The sequence below is a fragment of the Convolutriloba macropyga genome, chromosome 15 (assembly GCF_964194025.1).
Source record: "Convolutriloba macropyga chromosome 15, txConMacr16.3, whole genome shotgun sequence".
In the NCBI taxonomy this organism is placed as follows: Eukaryota; Metazoa; Xenacoelomorpha; order Acoela; family Convolutidae; genus Convolutriloba; species Convolutriloba macropyga.
In genome coordinates, this window is record NC_134482.1 from 22,791,082 (window position 1) to 22,815,698 (window position 24,617).

General features: G+C 34.3%; 1 protein-coding gene across 1 annotated transcript in view; it reads left to right on the top strand.

Moving 5' to 3' along the window:
• LOC142354029 (contactin-4-like) overlaps positions 1 to 24,617 on the top strand; it is a 330,197-nt gene that overhangs the window by 129,278 nt on the left and 176,302 nt on the right. Inside the window, exons 5-7 of the mRNA XM_075406293.1 lie at positions 6,549 to 6,798; positions 8,058 to 8,273; positions 23,439 to 23,656. Coding sequence (XP_075262408.1) covers positions 6,549 to 6,798; positions 8,058 to 8,273; positions 23,439 to 23,656 — 684 coding nt within the window. The remainder of the gene's footprint in view (positions 1 to 6,548; positions 6,799 to 8,057; positions 8,274 to 23,438; positions 23,657 to 24,617) is intronic.

Below are 24,617 nucleotides of genomic sequence, written 5' to 3' on the forward strand. Positions count from 1 at the left end.
CATCATGACCAGCTTTTGTTTCTAGTATTAATAATTCTAGTATTTCTACTAAATTATTTGGGTCGGCTTTGCTAAGACCACTAGCTTCTATTTGTTTATGTCTCATAATCAGTTTTTTGTTCTTCTACTACAATCCCTTATTCATAATCACTAGTATCACGACGATATATTTCATCTTCACTGGAGGTTGGTATTGATATAACATGAGAAGTGGGTTCACCGATACTAGCAAACATTCTTCTTATAAGTTTTGATCTATTACTTTTAGTATCTCCTCATTGTTTATAACCAATATCCCTTAGAAATTGTTATATCTCTTTCGGTTACATCTTTATTAGTAATGAATAAAGCAAAGCCCTTAGAAAAATCATAGACTTTACCTTTCATTTTTTTACCATCAGGGACTAGGGATACATCTACACCATTTATTTAAAATTTGTTTGAATTTGGATCAACTGATATTAATTGGAATTGTTTATTTGTTTGCTTACCCATTAGTAATAGAATATCAATCATATCATTGTCTAAATCAAATGTTTTACCTCTATCATCTTTTATTTTTACAGGTGAAATAGGTGAGGGTGATAAGAGAGAGGCTTGTTATCAAGAAAGCTACTTTTTCTTTAGTGCTCCACACTCTTTAATGTATTAGTATTGTCCTCGAGTGGTGCTAATGTTTGGTTTTGAAGAGCTTGCATTGCTTCATTGTTTACATTTAAAGTTTTAGTTACTGGATCAAATAGCTCTTTTATTTCACCATAATATTCTTGTTGTTTTAATTTATCTTCTAATCTTTTTCTTCTGTTTTGTTTTTCTAGACTTTAATTCTATAAGTTTATTTAGCTTAGCCATTTTTATATGTTGAAAAATTTTATTATACTATGTATGAATTAGATCTATAATATAAAAACAATATTGTACTATGTATGAATTAGATCTATAATTTTACTAACTACTAATTATTTTTATATTCACAGATCATTTTATAGTTTAATAGCAGCTTCAATTAACATTCTATCATCATTAATAGTTAGTTCTAAAATATTATTTATTAATGGTTCTAAAGATTCTTTACTTACATCTAACCCTAATTTTATTAATAGCTCTAAAGTAGTATTTTTAATTTTATTTACTAGATCTCTTTTGAATAGATATAGATTCTCATGAGGATAGCTTTTAATATTATTTACATAAAATCTTTTATCATCAAATGTGCTTAGACTAATCTTACTTGTTTCTGTTGTTGTCATGTTATCACCAACTTTTTGTATTCTACATTCATCTACAGTTCTCTCTGTGTTATACATTAGTGCATTATAATATTCTTCATGTTTATCATTGTTACAATTCTTTATTCCTTTCTCTTTAGTTTTATTTGGGCAGTCTTTGAAGCTATATGTCTTTGGTGTTAGTGCCACAAACTCTGCTGTGACATTACTTCCCATTCCATGTTTGATTTTACCAGGGACTTTATTATTAGTTTTGATTGGTGGCTCCAGATTGGACAGATCCATGTGCTCGTCACTAACTTTACCTTCGGTATAACTTAATTCAAAACTATCAGTATCCATATAGTGGAGTTGTAGATCTTTGAGAGATGGTTGAAGAATATTATAGAATACATCATACATGTGTATTTTACTTAATTCTAAGATAGTAACACCTACATATACTGGATATGATTCTATTTTTTTCTTTACATATTCAATTTGGTTATAATCTTTATATCTTGTTATATTCTTAAATGTTGGTTTACTTATACTTTTCATAATCTTTTCTTCATCATGTAAGAACTTACTTTGAAGGAAGTGTAAAGGATTCATGCACATTCTTCCATATAGTGAGTTGTTCATTAATCTCCTTACATCCTTTTCCGCTTCAGTTTTTGCTTTTGCTCTTTTATTAGTTTTGTTTTGAATATAGTCTCTACATATGTAATCTTGTTTAAATTTAATTACCCTATGAATTTTAGTTAATTTTTCACCCATCTTAACATAGAACTTTAACATCCTATAATGAACCATGTATTCTGTTTTGTTGTTTTGGTCTGAGATTAATTTCTCTGTTTTTATTTTGCCTTTCTTTCTCGGTATCCCAATTCATTATCATTTATCTTTCTCTTATTGGGCATTGGTGCTAGTTGCTCTGTTCTATCTTTACATGTATCAGTATAGTCAATATCACAAACTATATAGTAACCATGATCACTATTATCTGGAGTATTTAATAAAGTATCAAGAGTAGGAGTAGTAAACTGGAAATCCTTATAAGGTAGCTTTTGAATCATTGCATAGCCGTATAGGTTATTCGCGTCTACGTACCAGATATTATTACTATTAACATATCTATCTCCCATTATACCCCATATGCCCCCTCTCTTTGCTTCAACAAAATCATCTAGCATTTGTTTATCTTGTAATGTATCTAATGTTAGACCGCTTGACATTAACCAACAATCAAAACTGTAGCCTGGGAGACTTACATAGTGTAGGGGATTGAGCTTGACTTCTTTCATACTTAGCTGAACATATTCATTCATGCAGTAGTCTAATATTTCCACATTTTGTAAATACTCTATAGTTAGATCTTTACCAGTTTTCTGACTGTTGTCTTTATTAAAGATATCGACTTCTTCTTGTGTTGGTAATTTATTCGAGAGAGAGGATTTGAAGTCTTCTATTTTCGATTACCTATAACTTCATCATACGAGTCCAAACCAAAGTATTCATATGGATATAATGTTTTAGTTTTACAGCCGTATATCTTTGCGATTTGATCTAGAGGCATAGCTAAGAAGTTATAACTATCTAAGAATTTTTAAGACAACCAATGCTAAACATCTTAGACTTATCAGCAACTAGTGGTATGCTATCTACTTTTCTTTGATCATTATTCTGTTTAAAGAGTTCACTGTATAGTAGGTTGAAGTCGTAGCCAGAGCCATTGTGGAATATTACAGGAATGAAGTTTTGTTGTACCTCAGATTACATATTCTACATGCTGGTCCTCTATATTTACCAGTTTCATGACATTGATCTCTTACTTTATTAATACATATTTTACTACAGATATGACAAGTGTTGTTAGTTTCTTGATATAATTTATCTTCTTCATTAAACATCATTTGTTTGTTGCGCTTGAAGTTATTCTCAGTCTCAATTTCTAATAGATCACTAGCAAATCTTTTGATACAATTAAGACCGAAATAGTATTTGAAATTACACTGCCAGATGTAACCCACACTTATTGGTATGTGTTCAGCTATTACATATTTGCTAGTTGAGGTCGAGACGTTGGTGACACAACATTCTATATCAGCAGTTATAATATTTTTTATATTCTGACGTTTGTGTTCATTTATAAAAGTAATTTTCTTCTAAGGACAAACAACCTCGGGTTTGAAAGAGTTGCTGCATTCATGTTTGTCGTATTTAATTTGTGAATGAAACCAATATGTACATCTATCACAGTAATAATATTTAATGTTATTTTTATTAGGTCGTTCTAACAAGGTTTCTATGTTTTTAATTAGAGCACAGTGTTCTGTAGTACCGTCTCCCCAAACCAATATTCTGACATCTTTTCTATCTTTATCAAAATCATCCACTGGTTTAAACAATTCTACTTTAGCCCCACCACAAGGTGTGTATACCCAAATATTAATATTGTACAATTTTTGTATTCTTAATATATAGCCGAAGTCATCTTCATCTCGTTGTCGTGTTTCAATTAGATTATTTACATATTTACTCTCACGTGTTGCATTATTGAGAAAGCCACTTCGCTGATCGATAGCAGGATATAGCCAAGCAGAAATAGCCAGTTGCAAGCAGTTATATTTGGAATTCCGTATATTCAATATTGATTTAGTTTTTGAGATCGGGGGGTAAATCTATATAACTACCAATAAATGCTTTAGTTGGTTCAATATGTATCTGAATACTTACTAATCCGAGAAACGCAAAGTCATAGCCATAACCCTCATATATTTCCTTTTCAAAGTTTAACCATTGAGTGAAGTCTCCATTTTCATATATTGCGTTATTAATAATATAGTCAGTGTTGAAAAATATTTTAGTAGTTTTAACTTCTTTGGTTCTCTTTTTATATTCACACTGCTGTGATCTTATATTTAAAACTCTTAACTTTTCTATACTGGTAACAGTTTTTAATTTCTTCTAAAGAGTTATTAATGGCTTCGTCTATGTCTTCAATGTAATTTCCAGCTTTATCAGTAATATAAAATTCTCTCATGTTCTGGCTAGAGTTTATATCAAAGTATTCTGTGTTTTCTAGATACTTGCGATTATGACTATATGAATGAGTAGTTAGCGCTATTTTATTTCTAAATTCTTCATGACATTCTTTACACTAATATTTAATTCTGTTGTAGTTATTATTATCACCATGGGTCTTTGACCATCCGCGAAGCGGTTTCACCGATGTTTCACTATCAGTTTTAGTTTTAGCTTAGTTTCAGTTTTAGTTTTAATAATATTCTTAGTATTATCTTAGGTTTGAGAATATAATCATCTTCATCTGGATTATACATCCTCTCCAAGATTTCATCTTCCACTTCATACTCATTCTCCTTTCTCGCCCTGTTTAAGTGTTCATTACTTAAATTGTGTTTGACAATTGTTTCCTTGTTTCAAAGGCCAAATCACAAGTATAACAAAAGTTTAGGTTTTCTACTTTAGACATCTTCATTTTTATAGACAAAAAATTCATTTTAGAAAACATGCAAATTAAAAATGTCTACATCAGTAAAATGTGGTGGTTGTAAAGATAAATCATGGAGAAAATGTTGTGATAAATGTTTAGATAGTTTAATTGAAGGTTATATCTGTAAGGGTTACTTTAAGAATATAGAATATATTAATCATATGAATATACATTATAATGATCCTAGTGTATATTAACTTGTGTATATAACTTGTATTATGTGTAATGAAAATCAACACATCAGCGGATTTAGATTTAAAAATTGTGTAGATTATGTAATTATTTACATAGATATAGATATACACATACCAAAGATAGATTCGAGGAATATGCTAAAAGATTTAACACAAAAGTGTGAAAAAACCGAAAAAGTGGTGAATATGCAAACGAGTTTATTATTATTTTCTAGAATTAAGCCATTTCATAATTTAATGTTAGACTTAGAGTGAATATGTAGTAGTGGATAAAACAAGGAAACCAACAAGCAGTAAAATTTGGCCCTATTCGACATGCGCGATTAGCGTTAGGAGAAAGGGTCAAATTTTACTGGTGGTTGGTTTCCTTGTTTTATCCACTACTAACACCCTTCATGTGGTAATATTTTTAAGCAATTTTGCTGCGATTACAACAGTAGTAGAAGTTACGCTTTACTGCAGATGATTAGACGCAATTTTTTGGCAACTCTCCACAAGCAACGGCGGCGAGAAAAGAGGCCGAAAAAGATAGCCTAATCCCAAAGTACAGTATCACCAATAATTCGGCGGGCGCTTAACAACTTAAGTAATCGGTGCTATCGCAGAGTTGATCAAATTCTCAGCAGGACTATAAATGCTCTGAACAGCAGTCAAGGATCATATTAATTTAGATATGAAGTTGTCAATTTTAATGGCGCACTTTTTGAGTAGTAGAGCAGGCATTAGTTCAACTCTGCAGTAGCACCGATTGAACTAAATAATATTATAATGAAGGGTTTAGATAAATAAAGACAAGATGTTTCAGCCAATTTACAGTTAATTCAATTTAGTTATTTTGAGCAGTAGTTTCCACAACTAAATGTTAACCTCCAAGCACAATTGTTGTCTTCAGTATAACGCTTTATAAAATTCCAATTGATAACAAAATTTTGAATTGCAACTTTGAAACTCATGAATTTTGTCAACTTTGAACTAACTGTTTTCAATAACGCGCTACTACCGATAATTTATCATAAGTGCACCGAAAATGATGTTCTTTAATGTTCATCAACGGCTATTATTCAGGCGCTCTCCTTTCAGCGACTGGAAGAGGTGTTAAGATCTATTTTTTAATCGGTGAATTCTTTTACAGGATGCGAAGTCAAATGCTGCACGTGAAAACGAGTTTGTAGTTCAAACTGCTGAACAAATCTCAAAAGCAGTGCGTGAGAGTGTTTTTGTTCGTGCATTATTCTAAGGATTCTATCGAGAAAACTTTTTTCTGCTTTTTCAAAGCGGTTTTTTGTTTTAAATCTTTTTAAACCAAACGTGTGTCTCAATTATTTTGGCTAATATTATCATGTTTGGAAGCGTTTTTGGCCATCTAAGGCAGTTATTAGACTTTAAGATAGCATTTTTTGCCATTTTCCCTGTTGAACGCTTTTTAGCACCTTTGCAATTTCCAAGTTTTATAGGAATTGCGGTCTTTATTGGGTTGATGTTAGATGTTTTATGAAAATGGTCGAAAATTATTGTATAGTTGAATTAATGTGAAGATTAAATAGTTTCTTAAAATTTGGCGAGACGGTTAATTAACTTTAACTAAGGTGAATTTAATCTCTGATTAATCGCTGATGAATTGGCTTTTAGCGACACCGGCAAAACGCAACAGGAGGCCAGCTAGTAAGATGCGAGAACTATTCGAGAGTACTGAGACACGGATACTCATGTGTGAAAACGAGAATACGCCTCCCGCGGGGGTACCAGGGCTGGAGTTTATGTGGAAGAGGACATATACTGGACTGGGTAATGTGCAGAGGGAGGAGTATATCACAGAAAGAAGCCACTTTTTCAAGTTCATTGACCCAAGAAAGGGTGACCTGTACTTCTTGCAGCCAACGTTAGTACAATTCAATTTGAAGGCTGGAAACGTTACTCTATTTACTGTTTGATAGAATTGGCTGATATTACTTTACGATCTATTCGAACACAAGACTGATATCTATTTGTACAACTAGGTATTCGCTGTATATTATTGTGTTAGATACAAATGACGCACATTTGAAAAAAAAATTGAAAAGTAAAGGCCCCTTGTTATTGCGCTCCTTTTTTTACAGTTTAAAGAATTGAATTGGAGCGCTGTCTTTTTACAATGCTCTTTGTGACTCAAAGAGGAGTCATGGTGACAAATTTTTGCTTTGTTATTCGTTGAATTCTCTTTCTACATTGACATCTCTTTTCGATCAAAGCAAGTGGTTATAAATATTAAAATAAAAAATTGTGCAAAAAAGTTTAAGCCTGCTTTTTACTAATGTAAAGTCCAGTTCTTTAAATAACTAATTTAATGTTTTTTTTTAAAAAAAATTACATAATGATATAGTCTTAACTGTACATTGCCTCTTTACCATTTGCATTTTATTCTTATATGTAATAGAGGAATTAACGATGTTTTTTTGTTCGTTCATTGTTAATAGTCACCGTCAGTCAGTCTCTCAAAGGCTATTATCTAAGCGTCAATTTTTTTCAAATTGCATTTAAAGTTGTGTTTTCGAATTTGTGTTTGAACAGATTTTGCGTTTTTGACAGCGAGTTCTTTTCGACGTGCGGCAAATTTTCGTATTATTCTCTAAGTATGCAATTCAACTAAACTGGACATAAATTCATGTTGTGAAGGGAGGTTCTTAGAGTTTGAACCCCCCCCCCCCTGACTTCACCCCGACAGTTAAGCTAAAGCTAGCTAGATCGTTTTTTTCTTGGTCGTTTTCTAGGACATTCTTTCGATTTCATTTCTCGAGTGACTTTTTCACCTTGACTTTTTGAATTTTTTTAATTGATTTGAATTGCGAGCATTCAGAAATAGGCTGAATGCTCTGCTGTTGCTAAGCAAGACTTTTAGCAAGTCTGTTGCTAAAAGAAAACCGATTCTGAGAGATGATAGTTCATAGCCCGTTTAGCTTAGTGCTTATTGTCCACGACTGTCCTCCGGGAAGTCTCGAGGACGAACCCCTCACTATTCAAGTTTCTGCATCTAAATTGATTGCCTCCTCAGGTTTTCGAGAGTAATTCGTCAGACGTTAGTCGTTTTATGTTTTTCTATTTTTATCAACCAATCAGAGACTGCGAAGTTAGTTGTTGAGATTTTAAATCATCTGTTTCCAGACCACAAGACACTGGCATCTACACATGTTTGTTCCGGAACATCTTTGAACGCATCCAGCAGGATGGAGCTTTTGATTGGGTAGTTACAAACCCGATCGAAGTGACATTCACGAGTGGCTACCCATCTGACAAAGAACCCAACATAGTCAACAGAGAAAGTTCAATCGAAGTCCAAAGGGGATTCAACCTCACACTCTCATGTGGATTTCGAGCAGGGTACGCAGAAAACTTATTTCGATGTTTAATAGCCGCCCTCATCCTCTCAACCGGCTATTATAGCGCTCTTATTTTTTTTACAATTCAAAGAATTTGAATTGTATTGGGGCGCTGTCTTTTTTACGACTCGAAGAGGAGTATTGGAGAAGTCCTTTTTTTAATCAATTTTATTGGAGTGAATTTTGAAGCGGGAAATGAAACGCGTGAAAAAATTTGGAGTGATTTTGATGCTGAACAAAAGTGAAGAGCGGAGCGAAAAGAGAGTGGTTTTTGTTCATACCGCTATTTTTTAGAGAGCGAGAAATTGATGTGTGAAAAAATTTTCTCTAGGCGAGCGAAATTTTGTTGTTCACGTGCGGCTTTTAAAAGCAGTTTTTTTGCAACTTTTGATATTTATGAAGTTTGATTATGATATTGTATTAATTTTAGGCTGGTTTTGATAGGAATTTAAGGTTTCAAGTAGTTAATATGAGTTTAATGATAATTTGGAGGTTTTTGATCAGTTTTGCTGATTTTTAGACGAAATTTAATAATTTTTTGCCTGTTTTTTTTGTTTTACCGTGTTAAGTGGGATTTCAATAGAAGGCTGTTATTTAAGGAATATTCAGATACCAATAAAGTTTTCTTGGTGTGAATTATTTTTTTCTTAAGAAAATTAACAGAAAAATTGAGAAATTTTAAACCATTTTTATTTTTTTTTTGCAGTTTTTTTAATCTTAGACAAGTTTCTTAGCCTATTATAACATGGCCGTCGTTTTGCGAGCTTTTCATTGCTCTAATTGCAAAGGAACTTTTTTCGGCATTATGTTTCCTTGTACTCTTAAAAAAGTCATTAAGTTTTTCTAGTTTTTTATTCAATTTGTTTTTGGTTTTTGAATGCCGTTTCTATTCTTCCTTATATTTTTTGTCATTTGTGGAGGTCCTGAGTTCACAATAGTTGTTCTAGTTCTTCCGGCTATGTTTTTTATTTTTGTAAGATGGTTTCACACCTTTTTTCATGACTTTGAACTTTCAAAACGGGATAAACCGGCAAAGCTCAGCGGGCATCAATTTTCATTAGAGGCCCTAAGCCGCGTTTAGTAGTCTTCCAAGTGCTTAGAGTGGTGAAGTAACTGGAAAGGCCGTATTTCAGGGTTAAGAGATCATTGTTAGGAGTTTTTGAGCGTTTTTTGTCTTTCGAATTTTTTGCTAGACCAGTCTAAAATAGAGGTTTACAAAAGTTCAAAGGTCTTTTTCAAGAAATAATTAATCTTTATGACAATTTTAAGAGCTATATCTTTTGGTACTCGAAACAAAAACGCGCAAATTTTTACGAATGTTTACAATTTTCAAGTTTTTCGAAAATTTTTGTCATTTTTTTTTTAGTTTTTCAGCCCTAGGTGTCAAGCAGCCTACTCCAAGGTTTGATAATAGGTTACTGCATAGTTTCTAGTTGTAATAGAATGATCTTCAACATTTTAACATAACAATTTTTGTTGTTCACGTGCGGCTTTTAAAAGCAGTTTTTTGCAATTTTGATAGTTATGAAGTTTGATTATGATATTGTATTAATTTTAGGCTGGTTTTGATAGGAATTTAAGGTTTCAAGTAGTTAATATGAGTTTAATGATAATTTGGAGGTTTTTGATCAGTTTTGCTGATTTTTAGACGAAATTTAATAATTTTTTGCCTGTTTTTTTTGTTTTAACGTGTTAAGTGGGATTTCAATAGAAGGCTGTTATTTAAGGAATATTCAGATACCAATAAGTTAAAGTTTTCTTGGTATAAATTATTTTTTTCTTAAGAAAATTGACAGAAAAATTGAGAAATTTTAAACCATTTTTTCTTATTTTTTTGCAGTTTTTTTAATCTTAGACAAGTTTCGTAGCCTATTATAACTTGCCCATCGTTTCGCGAGCTTTTCATTGCTCTAATTGCAAAGGAACTTTTTTCGGCATTATGTTTCCTTGTACTCTTAAAAAAGTCATTAAGTTTTTCTAGTTTTTTTATTCAATTGGTTTTTGGTTTTTGATTGCCGTTTCTATTCTTCCTTATATTTTTTGTCATTTGGAGGTTCTGATTTCACAATAGTTGTTCTAGTTCTTCCGGCTATGTTTTTTATTTTTGTAAGATGGTTTCACACCTTTTTTCATGACTTTGAACTTTCAAAACGGGATAAACCGGCAAAGCTCAGCGGGCATCAATTTTCATTAGAGGCCCTAAGCCGCGTTTAGTAGTCTTCCAAGTGCTTAGAGTGGTGAAGTAACTGGAAAGGCCGTATTTCAAGGTTAAGAGATCATTGTTAGGAGTTTTTGAGCGTTTTTTGTCTTTCGAATTTTTTGCTAGACCAGTCTAAAATAGAGGTTTACAAAAGTTCACAAAGGTCTTTTTCAAGAAATAATTAATCTTTATGACAGTTTTAAGAGCTATATTTTTTGGTACCCGAAACAAAAACGCGCAAATTTTTACGAATGTTTACAATTTTCAAGTTTTTTGAAAATTTTTGTCATTTTTTTTAGTTTTTCAGCCCTAGGTGTCAAGCAGCCTACTCCAAGGTCTTATAATAGGTTACTGCATAGTTTCTAGTTGTAATAGAATGATCTTCAACATTTTAACATTACAAATTTTAGCATTTTTTTGACAAAACGTGCAATTTTTTTCAAATTTTTTCAAAAATTTTTTCTTATTCAGGTCTTTCCGGACCCAAGGCCAGAAAACATCCTAAGGGGTCTGATACCAAATTAGTGACAAATTTTTATTGGCTATGGTATAGTTTTTCAACATTTTAAAGCTCACAAATTGTAGCAATTTTTTGATAAACCTTGCTTTTCTTCAAGATTTTTTTTAAAATTTCTGTCGTTTAGGTTTTTTCATCCTCGAGAGCCAAGGAACTTCGAATTTTAGCAGTTTTGTTTCAATTTATCAAGATTTTTTGAAAATTTTTCATCAGCGAGTTTTCCGGCACCATGGGCCAAGGATTCTCCGCTATGGTTTGATAATAAGTTACTGCATAGTTGCTAGAGGAATTGGATTGGTTATCAATTTAATAACACGAGTGTTAAATTAGTGACAATTTTTTGTTGGCCATAGAGTAGTTGCTCAACTTTTTAATTTCACAATGACTCCAAATTTATTTATCATCATGAGCCAGTGAAAATCTTTCAGTTTAAAAGAGATACTGGATATTCTCTGGAGACAATGAAATGGTACTGAAGTTGTTAATATCACGAATTTTAGCAAGGTTTTGTTAAAATTTGCCATTGTTTTTTAAATTTTTGAATTTTTTATTATTCTCTGAGTTTAACGATCTTTACAGGCCAACGAAACTTTTTAGGTGTTGCAGATGGGTCACATGGGAGCACTACACATTTTGCACTTGTCATTTTTTGGAGCGTTTGCCATTTTTCTCTGCCTTTAGTGGATAGTAAATCTGTTTCAAGTCTTGTACGTGAGTTAATCAGTATATTGATTTGTATCCTATTGGGCCTTCTGGGTAAAAGCTTCAAGAATTTTTGATTTGAATATTTTGTTGTTTGTTTGATTATTTTAGTTTCGCAACTTTTGAGATTGTCTTTTTGACTCTGATTATTCAATTGATCTGTTGGTCAGGTACATTAGTTCTCAGTTTTTCATTCAATTCTTTGGATTGTATTTCAGGACCTGTCCTGCTATGTTTGTTACAATTCAAAGAATTTGAATTATTTTGGGGCGCTGTCTTTTTTTAAAGATCTGTTCACACAATTTCATGATTTTTGACGTCAAATTCGAGTAGTGATTTTGGTCACGCCGAAACAGGAAATGGAGCGGAAAAGCGATTGCTTTTGCGGTGCGAATTTTTTTTGCTCCAATTTTAAAGTAGAGTGAGAAAACGGTGTTTGAACAAAAATTGGATTTCTCGGTAGTGGTTTTTTATTCACATGCGGCAATTTCACTCTGATTTTTTACTGTTTTTTTCGATTTTTTAGATCGGATTTTCTTTCTAAATGGTTTTCCCAATCCATTCACAGCTCATTCTAGACCTAGTTTTTTGTTTGAATTAAATTTTCATTTCTTGCTAGTGGTTTTTCACATGCGGCATTTTGACATTGATTTCCTGTTTTTTCTTATTTTTTTTTAAATGGTTTTCTCAATTCACCCATAGTCCATTCTAGGTCTAGTTTTTCTGTTTAGTCAATGAAAATTCTTTGAATTGTACGTCAGGACTTGTCCTGCTGTTTTTTTACTTCGTCGAACTTTTTTTCGCGTTACCTCATTTTGCCGCTTTTTCGACATTTTGCGTGAAATCTTTTTGACTTCTCCAGGCTAGTTTCTCTCTTCTCTCATTCCGCTATATCTTTTGGTACTCGAAACAAAAACGCGCAAATTTTTACGAATGTTTACAATTTTCAAGTTTTTTGAAAATTTTTGTCATTTTTTTTAGTTTTTCAGCCCTAGGTGTCAAGCAGCCTACTCCAAGGTTTTATAATAGGTTACTGCATAGTTTCTAGTTGTAATAGAATGATCTTCAACATTTTAACATTACAAATTTTAGCATTTTTTTGACAAAACGTGCAATTTTTTTCAAATTTTTTTTAAAATTTTTTCTTATTCAGGTCTTTCCGGACCCAAGGCCAGAAAACATCCTAAGGGGTTTGATACCAAATTAGTGACAAATTTTTATTGGCTATGGTATAGTTTTTCAACATTTTAAAGCTCACAAATTGTAGCAATTTTTTGATAAACCTTGCTTTTCTTCAAGATTTTTTTTTAAAATTTCTGTCGTTTAGGTTTTTTCATCCTCGAGAGCCAAGGAACTTCGAATTTTAGCAGTTTTGTTTCAATTTATCAAGATTTTTTGAAAATTTTTCATCAGCGAGTTTTCCGGCACCATGGGCCAAGGATTCTCCGCTATGGTTTGATAATAAGTTACTGCATAGTTGCTAGAGGAATTGGATTGGTTATCAATTTAATAACACGAGTGTTAAATTAGTGACAATTTTTTGTTGGCCATAGAGTAGTTGCTCAACTTTTTAATTTCAGAATGACTCCAAATTTATTTATCATCATGAGCCAGTGAAAATCTTTCAGTTTAAAAGAGATACTGGATATTCTCTGGAGACAATGAAATGGTACTGAAGTTGTTAATATCACGAATTTTAGCAAGGTTTTGTTAAAATTTGCCATTGTTTTTTAATTTTTTTTTGAATTTTTTATTATTCTCTGAGTTTAACGATCTTTACAGGCCAACGAAACTTTTTAGGTGTTGCAGATGGGTCACATGGGAGCACTACACATTTTGCACTTGTCATTTTTTGGAGCGTTTGCCATTTTTCTCTGCCTTTAGTGGATAGTAAATCTGTTTCAAGTCTTGTACGTGAGTTAATCAGTATATTGATTTGTATCCTATTGGGCCTTCTGGGTAAAAGCTTCAAGAATTTTTGATTTGAATATTTTGTTGTTTGTTTGATTATTTTAGTTTCGGAACTTTTGAGATTGTCTTTTTGACTCTGATTATTCAATTGATCTGTTGGTCAGGTACATTAGTTCTCAGTTTTTCATTCAATTCTTTGGATTGTATTTCAGGACCTGTCCTGCTATGTTTGTTACAATTCAAAGAATTTGAATTATTTTGGGGCGCTGTCTTTTTTTTAAAGATCTGTTCACACAATTTCATGATTTTTGACGTCAAATTCGAGTAGTGATTTTGGTCACGCCGAAACAGGAAATGGAGCGGAAAAGCGATTGCTTTTGCGGTGCGAATTTTTTTTGCTCCAATTTTAAAGTAGAGTGAGAAAACGGTGTTTGAACAAAAATTGGATTTCTCGGTAGTGGTTTTTTATTCACTTGCGGCAATTTCACTCTGATTTTTTACTGTTTTTTTCGATTTTTTAGATCGGATTTTCTTTCTAAATGGTTTTCCCAATCCATTCACAGCTCATTCTAGACCTAGTTTTTTGTTTGAATTAAATTTTCATTTCTTGCTAGTGGTTTTTCACATGCGGCATTTTGACATTGATTTCCTGTTTTTCTTATTTTTTTTAAAATGGTTTTCTCAATTCACCCATAGTCCATTCTAGGTCTAGTTTTTCTGTTTAGTCAATGAAAATTCTTTGAATTGTACGTCAGGACTTGTCCTGCTGTTTTTTTACTTCGTCGAACTTTTTTTCGCGTTACCTCATTTTGCCGCTTTTTCGACATTTTGCGTGAAATCTTTTTGACTTCTCCAGGCTAGTTTCTCTCTTCTCTCATTCCGCTATATCTTTTGGTACTCGAAACAAAAACGCGCAAATTTTTACGAATGTTTACAATTTTCAAGTTTTTTGAAAATTTTTGTCATTTTTTTTAGTTTTTCAGCCCTAGGTGTCAAGCAGCCTACTCCAAGGTTTTATAATAGGTTACTGCATAGTTTCTAGTTGTAATAGAATGATCTTCAACATTTTAACATTACAAATTTTAGCATTTTTTTGACAAAACGTGCAATTTTTTTCAAATTTTTTCAAAAATTTTTTCTTATTCAGGTCTTTCCGGACCCAAGGCCAGAAAACATCCTAAGGGGTTTGATACCAAATTAGTGACAAATTTTTATTGGCTATGGTATAGTTTTTCAACATTTTAAAGCTCACAAATTGTAGCAATTTTTTGATAAACCTTGCTTTTCTTCAAGATTTTTTTTAAAATTTCTGTCGTTTAGGTTTTTTCATCCTCGAGAGCCAAGGAACTTCGAATTTTAGCAGTTTTGTTTCAATTTATCAAGATTTTTTGAAAATTTTTCATCAGCGAGTTTTCCGGCACCATGGGCCAAGGATTCTCCGCTATGGTTTGATAATAAGTTACTGCATAGTTGCTAGAGGAATTGGATTGGTTATCAATTTAATAACACGAGTGTTAAATTAGTGACAATTTTTTGTTGGCCATAGAGTAGTTGCTCAACTTTTTAATTTCACAATGACTCCAAATTTGTTTATCATCATGAGCCAGTGAAAATCTTTCAGTTTAAAAGAGATACTGGATATTCTCTGGAGACAATGAAATGGTACTGAAGTTGTTAATATCACGAATTTTAGCAAGGTTTTGTTAAAATTTGCCATTGTTTTTTAAATTTTTTTTGAATTTTTTATTATTCTCTGAGTTTAACGATCTTTACAGGCCAACGAAACTTTTTAGGTGTTGCAGATGGGTCACATGGGAGCACTACACATTTTGCACTTGTCATTTTTTGGAGCGTTTGCCATTTTTCTCTGCCTTTAGTGGATAGTAAATCTGTTTCAAGTCTTGTACGTGAGTTAATCAGTATATTGATTTGTATCCTATTGGGCCTTCTGGGTAAAAGCTTCAAGAATTTTTGATTTGAATATTTTGTTGTTTGTTTGATTATTTTAGTTTCGCAACTTTTGAGATTGTCTTTTTGACTCTGATTATTCAATTGATCTGCTGGTCAGGTACATTAGTTCTCAGTTTTTCATTCAGTTCTTTGGATTGTATTTCAGGACCTGTCCTGCTATGTTTGTTACAATTCAAAGAATTTGAATTGTTTTGGGGCGCTGTCTTTTTTTTTAAGATCTGTTCACACAATTCCATGATTTTTGACGTCAAATTCGAGTAGTGATTTTGGTCACGCCGAAACAGGAAATGGAGCGGAAAAGCGATTGCTTTTGCGGTGCGAATTTTTTTGCTCCAATTTTAAAGTAGAGTGAGAAAACGGTGTTTGAACAAAAATTGGATTTCTCGGTAGTGGTTTTTTATTCACATGCGGCAATTTCACTCTGATTTTTTACTGTTTTTTTCGATTTTTTAGATCGGATTTTCTTTCTAAATGGTTTTCCCAATCCATTCACAGCTCATTCTAGACCTAGTTTTTTGTTTGAATTAAATTTTCATTTCTTGCTAGTGGTTTTTCACATGCGGCATTTTGACATTGATTTCCTGTTTTTTCTTATTTTTTTTAAAATGGTTTTCTCAATTCACCCATAGTCCATTCTAGGTCTAGTTTTTCTGTTTAGTCAATGAAAATTCTTTGAATTGTACGTCAGGACTTGTCCTGCTGTTTTTTTACTTCGTCGAACTTTTTTTCGCGTTACCTCATTTTGCCGCTTTTTCGACATTTTGCGTGAAATCTTTTTGACTTCTCCAGGCTAGTTTCTCTCTTCTCTCATTCTGCTAAAAGTGATTTTGAACATCAGTTGCTCAGCAATGCAATTCAAAATGAAGAGAGTCAGTATAAAAAATTGAAGTCAGAAGTAGAAACGGGATAAACCCATAAAGCCCAATTTTAGATGCCCGGTACTTGAACTTTGTTCTCATAAGTTTGAGTTACTATCTATAATGCTTATTGGTATTGATAATAGACCCTGTATCCTCTCACTGAGAGACTGGAGTATGTTCAACTACGAAATGACATCAAAATAAATTGCACTTAAAAATGTTTTTCTACAAAAATCAATTATGGGAATCAACGGCGGCTATTTTCCGGCAATCTGCCGGGTATGTTTTGTCTTCAGCCTGACATTTCAACTCATTAAAAATCAGAGATGCATTTATCACAAAATTGATAATCTGATTGATAAAAATTTGTACCAGTGCGGTAAATCGGTTAATTTTCGAGCTCTCTAAAGTCTTCCAAGGCTTTAATCTAAATTAATAACCCCAAGTGATAGCAAAAGTTCTTGTAATTTCTTATAATAGTTTTTTTTAATTATTTTTTGTGGCACAATTTCAATATAGTTTTTTAATTGGGATCTTTTCCGTTTGTGCCCCCCCCCCCCCCCCCAGTACGTTTTGCGCCCCCAGTTACAGAGCACGTGCTATTACATAATAAATCATCATGTAAAAATATGGCACGTGCGTCTGGGGGTTGCAAGTAATATGCGACCACTAAGCTGGGCGGGGGGCACAAACGGAAAAGATCCTTTAATTGCCCTCAAAGTTTGTAGCAACTATATAAGTTCTGTGGTCTTTTTGAATGCAATTTTTCGCTTGACCGATTTTTCGTGTGACTGTTATGAATGTTGTCCTCAAAAACGGGATACACAGGGAGCGCCCGGAGTACATTAAGGGCTCTTAGAGCCTCTCCTCTTTCTATACTCTCAGCGGAGACTGTTTTGAGAAGACAATTTCATGGTATGAAGGGCGGCCTTTATTCTTTTATTCTGAAATACACATCCCACACTTCACCCCAATCCCCACCGCCTGATCATCTTTCCACGCGTAACCCAGACCGCTCGACCCCCCTCCCCAGCTGCGCTCCGCCCACGCCCCTTCAATTAAGCTTAAGCTATTCTCCCTATAATCGTAGCTAGCTACTGAGAAAGCCAATCGCTCTCCTGTCGATTAAGAGCGATTCGTTCCCAGTTAGTCGGTAAAGTTTTTGCATCAGAGTTGTGCTTGATGATTTTGTGTTTCTGCCATCTTTAATCGATTTGGATTTCTTGATAGCCGCCGGTATTTAGGCGCTCTATTTTTTAAAAAGGCACATTACCTTTTGATTGTTTTTCGTTTTTACATAAGTCAGGATTCTTGCTTTTTCTTTGCGCTTACAACACTCTCTGTTTTACTTCATTAAATAGGTAATTTTACTGCTAACGTTAACGTTGGTTGATGTGATGTGGTTGAACTTTTCATAAGATATTTCTATTATTAATATTTTGACGCTCCTTTTATCGCCCTTTTGAAAACCGCCAATTTTCTCAAATATATATTTTTTCATATTCGCCGTCGGGCCCTCAACGGCTATTATTTAGGCGCTCTCCTTTTTTTCAATTTGCTTTACCTTTTGATCACGTTTTTCGTTTTAAATAAGTCACAATTTTCACGCTTGACTTCTCAATTACTTCACCGTATGTAGTGAATACGGTCAAAGTCAAAAGAGCAAATTCAAAAGAAACGGGATAAACATATATAGCCCAATTCCCATTGTGCGTCAAGCGGGTCAACGGCGGCTATTTTCCGGCAATGTGCCGGCTATGTTTCATACTTCCCTCGTTATTTTCTCTTTACACTAGCGTACACCCATTGTGAAAGAATTGTGTAAGAAAGAAAGAATTAAATTCTCTAATAAAGAAAAACTACGTACAAATTACAACATATCATATCTCATCGGATGGGAAAGACAACGGGGTTATAGAAACCCACTTCTCAGTCTACTCAGAGCTCGATATTAAAGATAAAATAATATTTACTTCTATTTCAAAAAAAATGTTTACAACTTAGCATTGTTTGAGTGATGGACACTGTGAAACATTGCACATTAATTGTTGAATATAAATCTTGCAAATTACTGATTGCAAACTGAGAAGGAAACCTGCAAAGGCATACTGCAAAGAGACATAGAAATTTTGACAGCATCAGAAATTATTTGCCCTTAATGCCACTGTACGTGGTAACCCATCGAACAATACTCGTCCCAATAGAGTATTTGCGATACATCGAGAGAAAAGCAACGAAGTTTATGTACGGGCATATCCTCAATTTATTAAATTGCAACTCGATTGCAGAGAAGCTTGCAAACCACACTCCTTGGACAGAAGAGGAGATCTACAGCCATGCTATGCAGCCACACTGCAATGTAGATCTCTATCTCAGAGCACTGGCAGCCTATCTTACTCCAGGTTCAGAATTTCTGGAGTTCTTTTGTGATCTAGAATTGCGCTCCTGATTTCGATTTCGAGCATTAATGATGGACCCCTTTCCTCCGCGTACAATCACAGTTCTCAGCCCCCGGAAACTTGCTATCACAGCTTTAGGAGTACACAGCTAGTGTATACCTTTGACTCCAGCTTACTTTTTATATGCCGCCGTAATAATTGAAGTTCTTCAGTTCTGAGTCGGTTAGTCCTGTAGAATTAGATAAGTCTAATTCGCGCGCAGAAATAAGTGGCCCTAGCTCTATTACCCTTAAGGCTGTAAAAAAGACCCAAATAGAGTCAGCCTTGATGGCATAGAAAATTCATTAAATGAAGTCAAATTTCATTCTGTTTCTCTAATTTTGAATGTTTCTGACCATCTCTTTTTTGTTCTGCATTTCTGGTTAATGTTTGTATTTCTTTGCTACTTTTGCGTTTTATGAGTATTGTAACTAGAAAACAATCGATTGATTGATGGGCCTTATGATATTGAGAACATAAAATATATTCCAGTTTTTCTAAAAGAATATTGTTTATTTTGGCCTCGTATTTTTGCTGTTGTTGTTTGGTTGAGCACTGAATAAACAAAAACGGCTTTTCCCTTGTCCTCGGCGTTCTTCGGATTGAAAATTCTGATGATTTTGTGTGTCTTCTTCTTTTAGTGCCGTGTCTGGTCACAGACATAGGCTTTCCATAAAAGTCTCCATTCTTCTCGTTTCCTTGCGATTCTTAGGCACTCGGATCGACCTCTTCCTAATTTTTCCGAGATACCATCCTGATATGTCTTTCTATTTCTTCCTCTGGATCTTTTGCAGTTGATGTATCCGGAAAAAATGTTTTCTTCCAACTCGCCTTTTCTGACAACATGTCCAAAAAACTTAAGTTGCCTAGTTTCAGTATCTCTTAGTATCATCTGGCTTTTCTGGTTTTTACTTAAAACAAATTCATTGGTTTTGTGTGCTGTGTATATGCGTTTCATTGTCCTGAGATACCACATTTCAACACTTTCAAGGAGCTTCTTAGACTCAAAATTGAGTGTCCATTTTTCACACGCATACAAAAGTACCGGCCAGACGTAGCAACGTAAAACTCGTTTTGAAAGGAACTTTTTTGTTTCTCAGGATCTTTTTCTAGTTTTGAAAGGAACTTTTTTGTTTGTCACGATCTTTTTCAAATTAGTGAAGGCAGTTTTTGACGGGGCTATTCTACTCTTTATTTCTTTTATACATTTTCCATCTTCGGTTATAAGCGTCCCAAGATAAGTGAAGGTTTCTGTTTGATTTATCGTTTCTTCATTCAAATATATTGAGCACTTTTCTGGTTCCTTGGAAATTACCATTACTTCTGTTTTGTTTTTCTTTGTGTTAATTTCCATTCCATGCTTTTCACATGCATCCTTTAAGGTTGACATTAACAACTGAAGTTTTTCCTCCGAATCTGCGAACACTGCTGTGTCGTCTGCAAACCTAAGATTGTTAATGTTCATCCTGACAATGCTGATACCTTTCATTTCTTCTATTGACTTCATTTTTTTCTCACTGAAGGTATTATACAGAATTGGGGATGCTACTCAGCTGTCGGACGCCAATCTTGATGTGAAAGGCATCAGTCTCCTCGTCGCCAATTTTCACTGTTGCTTTTTGATTCCAATAGATATTTTGCAGAAGGCGAAGGTATTTGTCATCGATGCGGGCTTCATCAAGGGCTTCTAAAACTTCGTTGTGTCGAACCTTATCAAAAGCCTTTACAAAATCAATGAAGCAGACAAAAAGTTTTTGTTGGTGGTTCAACAACCTCGCTGCAATAACTCTTAGACATAAAATGGCATTTCGAGTGCCTCTGTCTGGCATGAATCCGAATTGCTCTTTGCTGATTAGAAAATGGGCTTTCTTTCCATTTCTTTTTACCATAATTCTCAGCAGCAACTTTAAAGCATGGCTCATGAGAGAAATGGTTCCGAAATTTCCACATTCTGTGGCACCAGGCTTTTTGGGTAAAGTGACAAAAACAGACTTGAGCATTTCATTAGGAACAACGCCCGTTTCGTAAATGCGATCAATCAGGTAATGCACTAAGTCTAGTCCCATCGCTTCTAGTGCTTTCAGCGCTTCTATCGGAATACCATCAGGCCCCAATACTTTATTCTTTTTTGCAATTTTCATAGCCCACCAGACTTCATCTTTGAGTATGGGTGGCCCTGTTAATGGCTCCTTGAAAACGAAGGGCATTGATTCACTTCTGTTTGGATCGTCATACAATTTTTTTTGGTATACTGCTGCCATCTTTCTTTGACTTCACTGCTTTCTAAGAGCAACAACCCGTTCTCATCTTTAATCATGCTCGTTCTGCGGGAATGGCGTTGTGAGAGTTCTTTAACTCTTTTGTGTGCTTCAGCTGGGTTTATGAGAAGTTTTTCTTCGATTTCTTTGCATTTTACTTCCAAAAACTTCGTGTATTCTTCAATGCACTTCTTTTTCACCTGCTTGTCTATCAAGGGGTATTCCTTCGTTCCTTTCGCTCTTCTGTGTCTGTCAAACAATTCTTTTATATCTTCAGTTATCCATTTTTTTGTTCCTTCTTATTTTATTTCATCGGGATATATTCGTTTAAGGCTTTAGTAATTGTGCCACTGAATGTTTTAAACAAGGAGACAGGTTCTTCGATTGTAAGAATTTTTTCACTTTCCTGCTCTACAAATTTTTGGTACTTCTCAGTGAACTCATTCTTACTACTCAATAAGCCTCGATCAAAATTTTGTTTGCCTTGAGGTTTCTTTGGTTCCTTCAGTTTGAATCGGAGTGTCGCTACAACAGGAACATGGTCAGTGCCGCAATCTGCCCCAGGATATGTTTTTGTGCTTAGTAAGCCATTTCTATATCTCTGTGAAATGCTTATGTAATCGATCTGATTTTTTGCACGATCACCGGGCATCGCCCATGTCCAGAGACGTCGTGGATGCTGCTTGAACCACGTGTCTGCAATGACCAGATCGTTCTCTTGGGAAAACTCTACGAATCTTTCACCTCTCTCGTTCTTGATGCTGCTTGAACCACGTGTCTGCAATGACCAGATCGTTCTCTTGGGAAAACTCTGCGAATCTTTCACCTCTCTTGTTCTTGATCCCGAGACCGAAGGGTCCAACAGACCCTCCCGTTACCAACCTTGGCATTTAGGTCTCCCATCAGTGTCTTTGGCTCCTCTGATTTACATAAACTGATGGCTTTTTGGGCATCGTTATAGAACTCGAGGTTTTCCTCCGTACTGTCTGCTGTTGGTGCGTTAACTTGTATAATATTCAGGATCATTTTTACACCTTGAAGTTTCAGTAGAAGAACCCGGTCTGATATGGGGCAGTGACCTTTGTATGCTTGAGATATTTCTTTTTGGAGAATCAATCCTACGCCCCGTTCATGTTTTTCTCCTCCTGACCAGCATACAAAGAATTCTTTCTTTGTGAAACTTCCACTTGACATCCACCGCATCTCAGAAATGCCTAGAACTTGTATTTTCAATCTCTTCTTTTCATGAACATTGTCCAGTTTTCCTTTTTGATACATTGTTCTGACGTTCCATGACGTGACTTAGTTTTTTCTTAAGTGTCATCTTTTTCTCTGGCTTTACTTCTTTTAATTCTGTAGTTTGGAGAGTTTGAGTTTGAACTCTTTCTCGTATGGGTGCCACACACCAACTAAACTTTTTACATTCATACTTCCTTGTCCAGGTTTTAATCGACTTTAGTGTAGAGCACCCAAGATGTTGCCATCCACCGCGGTGGCACCAGACGCTTCTTTGTCTATCGTCTTGTATTACTTGGCTACAAATGCAGCACATAATTTTGGTCCGAGTAGCTTGATGACGGTCAGAATTGTCCTCGGATGAAACGGAAGTCTGACCGAGCAAGGCTATAGAGGTTTGATGCCTTCTATTTCCATTAACGCTGTTTTTCCGAGTCTTTTTAGCAACTTTCATGGATGTTCTTGGCAGAATAATGCAAGTAGTTTGCCATTGCTTTCTTGCATACCATGGCTTCGTTAGCTCAGCAATTCATTACGGCTGCTCCGAGAGAATAAACTCTCAGAGCAGCCTGAACTGCCTCCCCAGGGACTACCACGAGGAGGTGAGACTGGATTTTAGTCCCTTTGTATCATAATGTTAGTTATTATGAGAAATGATACTCGACAGTAAGTTGACTACAACTTTTCGATTTCTCAAATTACATATTTTCTCCAGTTTGTTAAAAGAAATCTTACATGCGTTGCTTTTTCATTTTTTGCACCGTTTTTCGAATTAAATTTTTTAATGAAATAATTATTAGATTCTTGAGGGAATGATTCTTTCAAAGATTAATACATGAGGCGATGCATTGGTATCTTTCATACAAGATGGTATTTGGTGGTTGCTTATTGGTCAATATCTGGGCTACTGTTTTTCTCGTCTTCTTGCAAATAAATTTGATTGATTGTTTTTCTCTTTGCATCTCATTGTTAAAGAGTTTCAACTCACTATTTTATGCCTGATTGCTTTCGCGAGAGTATCAAATGGAGATTGACTTTGCTTTAAGAGTGTTTGAAGCGTTCAAGTGTTGTAGTGCGAGTGGTTCGGGCTACAGCATGAGTTATTCTGTCAAATGGGACTTGCCAGACCAGAGGCCGTCTGATGCCCCTGAGCCATTGTATCTGAATGGAGGAGTTAATCTGTTCATTGAGTCTGTGCAATTGACAGACTCCGGAGAGTACAGGTGCACTGTGTATGATGACACAATCGACAGGAACTACGATGACCATGGGTTCCAAGTTTCTGTCTATGGTAAGCGGATTTAACATCTATTTATTGCTCTCAAACGATTTTTGAAAGAATCGATTCTTGCTCATTGATTACTCTTAACTTATGTCTCTTTGATAGTGCATTTCAACAAAGTCAATCTCAATGACACGTCTACACTAAAAAAATCAATCCCATTGTTACGACCCCACGTTAAGTTTCTGCTGAATGTTCCAATTTTGGCCTACCAGTGCCTCAAAGTATTCTCGCAAATAAGATCAAAAATATTCTCGTTTTATAAATAGTCGTTAGTTAACTCTTCCCAAGTTTGCCATCAACATCTAATAAAATATCTATTGATATTCTTTTTCAAGCTTCAGGAAAATTGTAGATTTCGTAAGTTTTCATAAAACCTCTTCTTTTTTGTTTTGCATAATTAACGCAACTGAGTTTTCAAAAAATATTTTCTTAAACAGACATGAAGACTGAACACAATCCAACTTGTATGGTGCTACAGCAACTCATAGGTGCTACTTAATTTACGAAGAATCTTTATGCCTTTTTTAATCGTAAGAAAATAACAAAGCATCAAAGATATAAACCAAAAAAAAATTTTGACTAAATTTTCCCAGCCTTTCTTTAACCTAGCCATAAAACTCCAAAATCAATCTACTGCTGCAGTTTCTGATTTTTTGGTTTATTCAATCGAGTATTCATTTCTTTTGTTGCGTCACATTTTCCCTATATCTATTTTCCGATGTCTTCGTTATTGCAGATATTCAGAAATCCTTGTTATTTTTAACTAATAACGACATGTTAGGAAAATAGCTGTTTAGCTGGCATATGTCACAGATTTTTATTGATAGTTTTTGGCATAAAGATAGAATTCCCTCGAACAAAATACCGAATGCTTATAAGAATAAAAAACGACACAGCATTGTTAGTTTTTATCAGCCGGCTATTATAGCGCTCCTATTTTTTTTACAATTCAAAGAATTTGAATTGT